The 10,585-nt window shown below is 41.5% G+C and overlaps 1 protein-coding gene across 1 annotated transcript in view; it reads left to right on the top strand.

Annotated features, from left to right (window-relative positions):
* Window positions 1–10,585, top strand: part of CD109 (CD109 molecule) — a 135,208-nt gene that overhangs the window by 30,334 nt on the left and 94,289 nt on the right. The window contains exon 4 of the mRNA XM_004696541.2: window positions 5,701–5,931. Within this exon, the coding sequence (XP_004696598.1) occupies window positions 5,701–5,931 (231 nt within the window). The remainder of the gene's footprint in view (window positions 1–5,700; window positions 5,932–10,585) is intronic.

Below are 10,585 nucleotides of genomic sequence, written 5' to 3'. Positions count from 1 at the left end.
AGAAAATGGTTTGAAAATGATGGTGGCTGCAGTTGTACAATTATGCTCGATCTAATTGAAGGATCCATTGTTATAATATATGTAAGAGCTCCCAATAAAATGATTAAAAAAGAAGAAAACAAGTATTATTAATTGGGAGTTAATGCCAGTTCATTCCATAGTTCAATCACATCAAGTAGAATTGTACAATTGCTACCACAATCAGTTTCCAGATATTCTTTTTCTACATGGACTCCTTGACATCGGCTCCCTTTTACTATGCCCCGCCCCACTGTACCACACTCCCCCCGAAACCCTTGTTCTACTTGCTGTTCCTATGGGTGCATCAGTCCTGGGTTTCATATACCGAAAAACAGAAAATCATGTCACACAACTTCAAGAGGGTGACCTCCAATGACATCACACCTCTGAGATAGACTCTAATGTGAACAAACAAAAACCAAACCAAGCAATACAAACTGAAAAAGCAGAAAATTCTGAAAACCAGATCGGGCCTAGCCTACATCAAAGGTTTAACCGTTCAAGCCAAATTGATGCCACTGACCTTCTGACTCTGTTTTTTAAGGTACAATAGAGCAGACCACAGTATCTACCCAGAGGTGCATTCTGGGAAAAGATGACTAATTACTTTCGTGTGGACACATTCTAGACTTAAATTGGATTACTGCTATTACCTGATGAGCCTGGTTTCTTCTGGAAGGTTACTTCTCAAGCACACTCGAAAAGACACTTATTTTGGTAGTTCTTAAGGTTGTTTATTGCTCTCAAACAGTAATTTATGAGTAAAAATTACTTATATTCCATAAACATTCCATAATGTATATTTCTTACCTATCATGTTGGTCCTTTCCTTACCCAGAAATGCACGGCTGCTAACAATGCAAAGTGGGAATTAGAAAAGGTTAAGTAGGGAAAAGTAGGGGAAAAACCCTAACCTCCAGGATTGACAATACACCACAAGGTGCTGGCCAGCTGTACTTAACTCTGGCAAGAGTATTCCAATAGTTTATTGGAAATAGTTCCTGTGTCAGGTGGAAAGAGGCCTGGCTGCTAACCTCCAGGTTAGCCGCTGAGACTCACCAGTTGCCCCGCAGGAGAAGGATGAGGCTGTTTGCTTCTATAAAGATTTACAGCCCAGGAAACCCAAAGGGGGGAGTTCTGCTTTACCATATAGGGTCGCTAGATGTCAGAATTGACCTGATGGCAGCAGATTGGGTTTTGATTGATGTAGGACATATTAGGAGCAGGGAGGCTTAGTGTTAAGTCTGTGAATCCCAGCCTAAAGCACAGTAACTGTCTGTAGTCACAGAGCGGCCACAAGTGTATTAAAGGCTGAAAGGAGGAGACATATAGGCAGGCCCGGGCCCCAGGCTCCGTGCAGTAATAATCTTACAAACAGCACTTGCCCCATCATTAATGAGAAATTTGCTTATCATAATTCTTTCAAGTCTTAAATATAGGAAAGAATAACTTCCACACCTTATGTTTGTCTTGGATAATTTGCTGTTATCTATTACATGTTGTTAGGTACTGTTGAGTCTAATAGAGCAATTATGCACTGAAAGCTATACTGGAGATTATATTTAGGAATACATCAATTTTCAGTAAATCAGATTTTAGAAGACTTAGTCTTCGAAAGGTTCTAGGACAAATTTGATAATTCTTGGCAAAAATAGAAGGTTATGTATTTTTTTTCAACTTAAATAGACCCGGCTTTCAAAGTACATTTGCATTCTAATGTTTACAAACTCACTAGTTTTAATTAATTTTTAAGGTGCTGATGACGTTTTTTGTGCTAAAATATGGGTATTTTTAAGACTGCATTAAAAAGAAGTTTTTCATATCTGATTTGTACATTGTTTCTACTTTTGACACACTGGTATCAGCCTCCAATAACAAAGACTAGTATCATTGGCAGTATACAAAAATCATATTATTGTACAAACGATGCTAGAAAGCATTTCTCTTACTCTCTTTGAAGTGAATCCAACTTAAAGCGATAGGATTGTCTTTTCCTCTCTCACCCAGCAGTTTTTTCATGTTCCAGTTCATGACAGTAACTTCAGGTTTTCCAGTTACGTAACCGTTCTGCCCTCCTTCTCTGAGACGTTCTTCCTCCTGTACCACCAAATCACTGTCCCCTAAGGTTCCCATCTGATCTTTCTAGCTGCTGCTATGACTTTGATCTCATATAGCTAGTTCGTAAAAGAGCTGAATGCTGAAAGGAAGACTTTTCTTGGGAGCGTTTTAGTTTACGAAGGTAAAAGCTTACAGAGCAAATTGATTTCCCACTCAACGATGTATCCCTGGTTTCCTGACATTGGCTGCAATCTCTTCAGTGTGTTAACGTTCTCCCTGCTTTCGTCCTGGTTCCTGGCTTCCTTTGCCCGGCTTTCCTGCCCATTCTGGCCTTCCACATTTTGCTTTTGGGCAAATGCTTCCCTCTGGCTGTTTAATCATCCCGAGGAGCATGCTTCTCACAGGTATTACTGTGCATTTCCGAGGCGTGTCCATTGTTTGGCTATAAGGTGGTCCCTAGTTGTGGGTTAGTTCTGCATTTGAAGAGCCTTAAGGGCTCCACCAGTCTCTATCAGATCAGTCTGTGTGCGTTTCTTATGAATGTGAGTTTTATTCTACATTTTCTCTCTCACTTCGTCTAGAACCTTCTATTGGGATTCTGGTCAGAGCTGTTGGGAGGGGTAGCTGGGCACCATCTAGTTCTCTGGCCTCAGACTGCTGGAGGCTGTGGTTGACCCGGTGCTTGTAGTCCATTGCTTCTTAGAATCAACTGTTTCCTTGGGTCTTTGATTTGTCTTCACTCTGCTTTACTCTGGATGGGAAGAGACCAGGCGTTGCAGCCTGAGTTTTGAAGACTCCATTCCCTGCTCACCATAGTAGAACAAGGAACTTCGCCTTTATGGATGATTTCATAGTGCTTACTTTGTTTTACTACTTAGCTAAACAGTTGTTTGGTTTGAAGACTTCAGGAAATATTTTTGGTTTAAGATTTATCTTAGGGCAATCGTTTCAAGGGCTCACCAACCTTCATAGTTCAAGGAAGTCTGGATGACAGGAGAATTTGGAATTCTGCTCTACATTTATTTCCATTTATCAGGATTCTTCTGTGGCATCGGAGCAAAATGTTCGGCAAGGCTAGTCGGGCACCACCCAGTTCTGGTCTCTTGGCAAAGGAGGCAGTTATTCAGAGCCAATTAGTCACACATTCCACACCCTCCTGTGCCTGACTCTCCTTCTGCTCTTGTTCCAGTTGGACAGAGACCCCTTGTTGTGCCTTGGATGGTCACTCACACATTAAACAATGCTCATATTTACTTGTTTATTTACACATACTCACAAGGGGGCTTCAAAAAGTTCATAGAATCAGAATAACTCACATAGTTTTGAGTTGTATAGAAGCAGCCTCCATGGCTACTCTTGTAGTTGTTTTGTTGTTGCTCTATCTATCACACAACTTTTTCCAGTTCAACTTTTTATAGGTGGACAACTTATCGACAGCAATGTCAATGATCAGTGGTGCAACGCTACCCTAAATCACGGCAACATTTCTGTCACTGTTAATCCCTGCCCCCCTTTCCCTCTCGTGCCCCTGATGACCTCTACAAACTTGATTGTATCCTTTCCTTTTCATTTAATTTTATATAAATACTCCCCTCAGCACGGTGGCTTTCAGTTCCTTCCCTATGGGAGCATACATCAAAACTTCAGTTCTTCTGCGACTGCGTGGTCTTCCATTGGATGTATGTGTGAACCACCTTTTCTTGATCCACTAATCTGTGGATGAGCATGGCTGTCATGAACACTGGTGTACAGGCCTCTGCATTTTTGGTATATGCTTAGAAGTGGAATTGCTAGGTCACATGGTCGTTTTGTTTTTAAGTGTTTGAGGGACCACCACACTGTTTCCCACAGAGGTTGTACCATGTTCATTCCCATCAGCAGTGGATAAAGGTTCCAGTTTCCCCAGATCCTTGTCAACATCTGTGACTTCAACTTCTCTCTCCCTCTCTGTGTTTGTTTAATCTTAGCCATTCTAAACCCAACCCAACCCAACGCATTGCCACTGAAGCAGTACCTCATATGGTTTGGATTCCTCTTCCCCTGACTGCTGTGATGCTGAGCATTTCCTCGGTTTTGGTCGCCTTTTGAAAGTCCTCCCTGGTAGCATGTCTGTTGCAGTCTTTTGATGAACAAAATTTTTTAACTTTTGTGTGGTCCCATTTGTTTTGTCTTTTTCTGTTTGTTCTTTTGCCATTGTCTGAGGGGTTTCAAATAGTTTGTGGAAAAATCCCACTATCTTTTAGTTCAATTTTCCACAAGCTTTTTGAAGCCCCCTTGTGTTGGAAAAATCTCTTCCTAAAAGAGAGGTCTGACCATGTTGTCACTACTTTTGCTTCTCAAAATTTTATGCTTTTAGTTTTCATAAGAGTGGTTTTGTGGAAATAGTTTATTGAAATAGCTTTTGAAGTTTATGTACAACGTCTCATGTGTCTTTAGTAGAGACCATCATTTGAAGTTTTGTCTGTTATTTTCTGTAACTCGAATTATTAACCAGTTAAATTAGGATAGATACTACCCAGTTGCTTCAGTTTCTTTAGACAACTTATCTTTCAGGAAGGGTGAAATGGCTTTAGAGTCCAATGTGAAGAAACAATCCATTTGTCATCCCATAGGGGCCTTTTGGAGTGCCCCTTCCTCGTGTACTCTGGGCAGAGAATGATCAACTATCTTTGCTTTTGTGCACACATAGAATAGATATTCACTATACCTGAGAAATAACAATGGCCACCTGAGAGGAGGAATGATGTTCCATTGATCAAAGCCCCTTGGTGGTGGTGACTCCAGACTCGTCCTGCTGCCAGGCCAGCTCCTGTGTCATCCTTGGAACAGGAGGATTAGAGAACTTGTGGACACATTTTAAAACTCCCATGTCAGGGCTTTCATTTGAGCAGTGTGCTCCGTCTTGGGCTTGGATCTCAGCTCGTGAGCTGGAATGGCTTCTTTAACTCCTCCGAGCCCAGCTTTCCTTAGCTTGAAATTGGTGTTAATCAGAGAACCCACCTGAAGGAGTGTGGTAGGGTAAAATGATAAAACACATGCACACTTCTCTAGTCCCCTGAAAACTGTTCACACTTCTCATCCTATTAACACTAGTGGTAGGCAGTCTATTATTAAGAGCATTAATAGAAATAGCAACACCATCTTTACTAAAACTATGATGGAGCTAGGTGAGATGCAAGAAGCGAGCATCTTAGTGAGACTAGACCTTGAGGGAGTGTGGGAAGAAGAAACATCTTTGCCCGTTTGGCTGACTCAAACAAGGGCAGGCAGGGACGAGAAAGATCTGCTTGTGTCCTGACCCACAGTAACTGTTTGTGAGGATGACTTTGCACTTGCAATGGGTCGTGGCAAGGAGACAGCTGCTGACTAAGAGCTGTGGGGTGTGAGCCCTGCATTCCAGGAACCTTCATGTTCAATCATTACATGGAAAAAAAAACCAATTGTTAGAATTTGGAATTACCTGTGAGTAGCCAATTTTCAACACTGTAATTACTGTCGATGATTCTACGCTTTCATGTTTTCCTGTCTAACATATAACTAGAACCATTTTGAAGTAAAAGAATGAGACTTTGCTATATCTGATTTTCTTCTGTCTTTCTTTTTTTTTCTCCCCTCCCCCAGCTCCCTCTGAACAGTGGAAATGAGATATATGAGCTACATGTCACCGGTCGCGCCGAGGATGAGATTCTGTTCTCTAACAGGACGCTCCTGTCATTTGAGACCAAGAGAATGTCTGTCTTCATCCAAACAGACAAGCCCCTGTACAAGCCAAAGCAAGAAGTGAAGTTCCGTGTTGTTACACTCTTCTCAGATTTCAAGCCTTACCAAACCTCTTTAAACATTGTAATTAAGGTAAGTTCCAGACAGACATCAAACAAGGAGTTCAAGTCCTCTTATTGGAGCTCTCGTGGAAACTTGCTTATATTATTGCTACTGGAGGACCTTCGAACTCAGGCTAAGTCAGCCTCCCTTCCTAGATGGGAGTCCTCTGTAGAGGGGGAGGTGGAGCATCGTGGTGAAGGGCTTGGCTTCCTAAGGTGGCATATTTGAGTTCCAATTCTGAAGTCTTCTCTGACTTATTCATTTGTGAAATATCGACTGAATTTCTATGCTCCAGGCACCAGAGATGGGTGTGAACAGAGCAGATTAAGTTCCTGCTCATATCACGCTTGTATTTCAGTGAGTAGCGGGGAGAAAATGAACACACAAATATGAGCAGATATACGAGGGGGAGTCAAAAAGTTCGTGGAAAACTCCATTTATGTTTTAATCCAATTTTTTATGAACTTTTTGAAGCCCCCTCGATAGGTATCCTATAAGTATATATATCATTTGTACACACAGATATAATTAATATGAAGAAGAAGCTAAAGTGAAGTAAAAGTATATGTGTATATGCTTTTATGTATGTATATGTGATAGAATTTGTTTCTGGCTTAAACACACACACACACACACACACACACACACACAAGAGCTGTATGAGCCCACAATAAAATGATTAAAAAAAACAAAAACAAACAAAAACACACACACAACAAGAAATACAGAGGTGAACTTCTAGGCAGGTGTAAAGCCTTTAAGAGGTGGACAGCATAATTGTTCGTGGTCTCTTTTAGAGGTACAACCTTTCCTTTACTTGACAACTTTCATCAACAGTTCTTATAGTAGGAAGTGGAACACAGAGAAGGAGTAAAACAGACCATATTCATGTTTACAGTGTTAAAGAGGTCTTAAGTTTTGACTTTTTTAAGTGCTCAAAACATGGATATTTTTGAATTACAGATCACAGTAACTTTAAAAATGATTGGGATCCATGTATTAACATCATTTAAGAGGCTCTTGGAAATATACTTAAAGATAAGATGAATCCTTTTTGGATCTGCTTGTCCTTTTAGGGCATTGAGGACCCTCTGCATGTGTTGCACTAGGACTGTAGCCAGAGCAGCTGTAGCTTGAGTGGATGACAAGGTCACAGTTCTCCAATAGTTCTCCAGTCCTTGGCAAACATCTTGTTAAGCCAAGATGTGAAGACATTTTGTGTTCTAAGTTGAGGATCTTGGTTATTACTTCCTGTCGATATAGTTAGTATCAGTGGGGTCCTTTATTGGCAGTTTGTCTTGGCCATGCCTTCTGCTTGTAAAACAACCATTGACAGTGGATCCAAAAGCTATTTCCACGAATTCAAGGAATGCCATCTGAATCAATAACAAAGTCAAAGGTATAGGAGTTTCTGGGCTTTCTTGAAAATAGACATACCACTCCTGAGATTTCTTAGCAGTGACATTCTTATTCTCTTCTCTTCTGCAAAAACAAATAAAAGAGTTTGTTTTAAGAGCAAATTGTCATTGGTACAGAACTATTCTGAATGAACCCACACATCAGGGAATGCTGGGTCTCTCTTTAAGCGCTTTCTTCCTCTCCAACAGCATTTACCTACTCTCTATCAGTAGTCTCATCACAGCTGAGGGTTGTTTGGTCAGACAATTGACAGCCAAAGTGGACAAGGTCTTCAATAAAAGCTAACGAACAAAAGGGACCTTCTCACCAGGCACTCAAACCCACGTAGGGCCGTTTCTTTTTTCTGGATGTTTTTAGAAACATCTTGTTGGCCTCTTGAAGGGCTTCTGATCCTCTGTAACCTGTGACGCCGAGCAGCTCCTCTTCCAGAGAGTCAGAGCTGTCTTCTCAGACAGTGAATTCCTTGCTCTCATCTGGGGCTGTGATCTGTCCTGGCTGCTCCACACAGCAGGGCCCATCGACAAGGTCTCCCTGCCTCACTGTTGGTCTTATTTTCCTCTGCTGGCTTTTCCTTCCCGAGCTGTGTGGGATATGGGACAGGAGAGGCTTGCGGATGGCTTCTGGATCATGCTTTCGACCTCTATCTGCAGAAGGCCACTCTTGCCAGGCACATGTTCATATGTAGGTCATTGCTCTCCTAATACAGTTTAGACAGTTCAGACACTTCAGACATGGCTCAATATGCTTGCAAAGCATTTTCAGAGAGATGGGAGATCGGAATGCTTGCTTTTTTCTATAGCAGGAAGATCTCTGTATTAGTCTGGGTAGATTAGAGAAACAAATCCAGAGACATTCATGTGTAAGAGAGAACTTTATATCAAAGTGCAATTGTACATTAAGAAATCATCCCAGCCCAGTCCAGATCAAGCCCATAAGTCTGATATTACCCCCTGGGTCAATACTAGTCCATAAATTCCTCTTTAGACTCATGCAGCCATGCAATGATGCTGAATGGAGGAAGATCACAGGCCAGTGATCTTGAGGACCCAGTGGTGGAGTAAGCATCTCAGAACTGATGTGGCTTCTCCAATTCCAGGGCTTGGGCTGTATCAGTGTAGCTCCATGTGGCTTGTCAGCAGGAAGACGAAGCAGGAAGAGTCTCCCGTCTTCAGGGAGGAACACAGGGGTTCCCAGAATCCTCAGGAGAAAGCCATAATCACACGGAGGAGGCCTCATTGGATATGGCCTGATTGCCAGGCTAAACCCCACCCTGTCGCAAGTTGACAAAAGATGATGTAACTACCATAATCTCTATGTCCAGGGGAGACCTATCTGAGCAGAGACGGAAAGGAAATAGAAGAGTCTATGTATACAGAGAAAACAGTATGTGCAAAGGCTCTGAGATGGGAGTTTGGTGCATTGAAGAACCTCGGGCTAGTCAGTGTGCGGAAGCCCAGGGGGTCAGGGGACAAAGATGGGAAGGCCAGGGAGGCTGTTTGAGAGGTGGTCTGTACAGGACTTTGGAAACTACTCTGAGTGAAATGATGAGTCTCTGAAGAATTCTGAGGGGAGGCATGACATGATCTGTCTTAATATTTGAAAAAGAATCCCTCTGTATTCTCAGAGAATAGATTGTAACTGTATAGCCTTGGGCAAACTTACCTTCCAAGCTGTGGTTTCCTCAACTGTAAATGTGTGCTAATGATAGCGCCCACCCCCTCTCGAGGGGGACCAATAGCAGAGTGGCAGGTGACCAGATCCATGGGATGGTGTAAGATATGAGGGGTGGGGAAGGAATAGCAATATTAATAATATTTAATATAATAAAAAGGGTTCTTGTGGGGGTAGGGTGGGATAAAGGGGAGCTGATAGCAAAGAGTGCAAGAAGAAAGAAAATGTTTTGAAAATGATGGTGGTAATGATTGTACAATCATGCTTGATCTAATTGAACTGTGGATTGCTATAATATCCGCAAGAGCTCCCAATAAAATGGAAGAAATAAGATAAAATAGAATTAACTTGCTTGTAAATAATAATGATAATAATAATAATAATAATAATAATAATAATAATAATGCCTACATATAGCCTCCTCCCTGGGGGATGGACAATAGAAAAGTGGTGAAGGGAGATGTCGGACAGAGCAAGATATGACAAAATAAACAATTTATAAATTATCAAGGGTTCATGAGGGAGGGGGGAGCAGGGAGAGAGGGGAGAAAATGAGCTGATGCCACGGGCTTAAGTGGAGAGCAAATGTTTTGAGAATGATGAGGGCAATGAATGTACGGATGTGCTTTACACAGTTAATGTATGTATGGATTGTGATAAGAGTTGTATGAGCTCCTAATAAAATGATTAAAAAAAAAATTGTGATGAGTTGTATGAGCCCCTAATAAAACGATTAAAAAAATAATAGTGCCTCACAAAGTTATTGTGAGGATTAAGTGAAATGATTGAAGTAGAGCATTCTGAACTCAGCATGGCACATACTGCCGGTAGGTCAATCATTAGCTACTACAGTTATTAGAGGGACTCCTTTGACAGGTAGCCATTTGGCTTCTGTTGCTTTCAGACTACCCTGACTTGGGTGTAGAACATTACAGATACCGTATATATTTGAGTATAAGCCGACCTGAATATCAGCCAAGGCATCTCATTTTACCACAAAAACTGCATAGGGTGCAGTACAGCACTGGTTCACATCAGAGCTGGAAACACAGGGAATCCAGGACAGATAAACCTCTCGGGACCAATAATGAGAGTAGAGATACGGGGAGGGTAAGGGGAAGGTGGGGGAGAACAGGGGAATTGATCGCAATGATCTACGTGTAACCCCCTCCCTGGGGGACAGATAACAGAGAAGTAGGTGAAGGGAGACATTGGACAGTGTAAGACATGCCAAAATAATAATAATCTATAAATTATCAAGGGTTCATGAGGGAGGGGAAAAGTGAGGAGCTGATACCAAGGGCTCAAGTAGAAAGCAAATGTTTTGAGAATGATGATGGCAACAAATGTACAAATGTGCTTGCACAATGGATGGATGGATGGATTGTGATAAGAGTTGTATGAGCACCCAATAAAATGATTTTAAAAAAAAGAAGAAAAAAGATTATTAAAAAATATGCTGAAAAACTCAGCTTATACACGAGTATATAAGTACTTTCCTTTGAAAATCAAGTTTAAGATCACTGAGATATAGCTGTGCCTGGTTTTTTGTATTTAAGCCTAGGTAAATTCTAGAGCGGGATGACCAACTTTT

This window comes from Echinops telfairi, unplaced genomic scaffold, assembly GCF_000313985.2.
Source record: "Echinops telfairi isolate 266 unplaced genomic scaffold, ASM31398v2 ScPeMD7_3533;HRSCAF=4204_0, whole genome shotgun sequence".
Classification (NCBI taxonomy): domain Eukaryota; kingdom Metazoa; phylum Chordata; class Mammalia; order Afrosoricida; family Tenrecidae; genus Echinops; species Echinops telfairi.
This window is presented reverse-complemented; position numbering and strand designations above follow the sequence as displayed.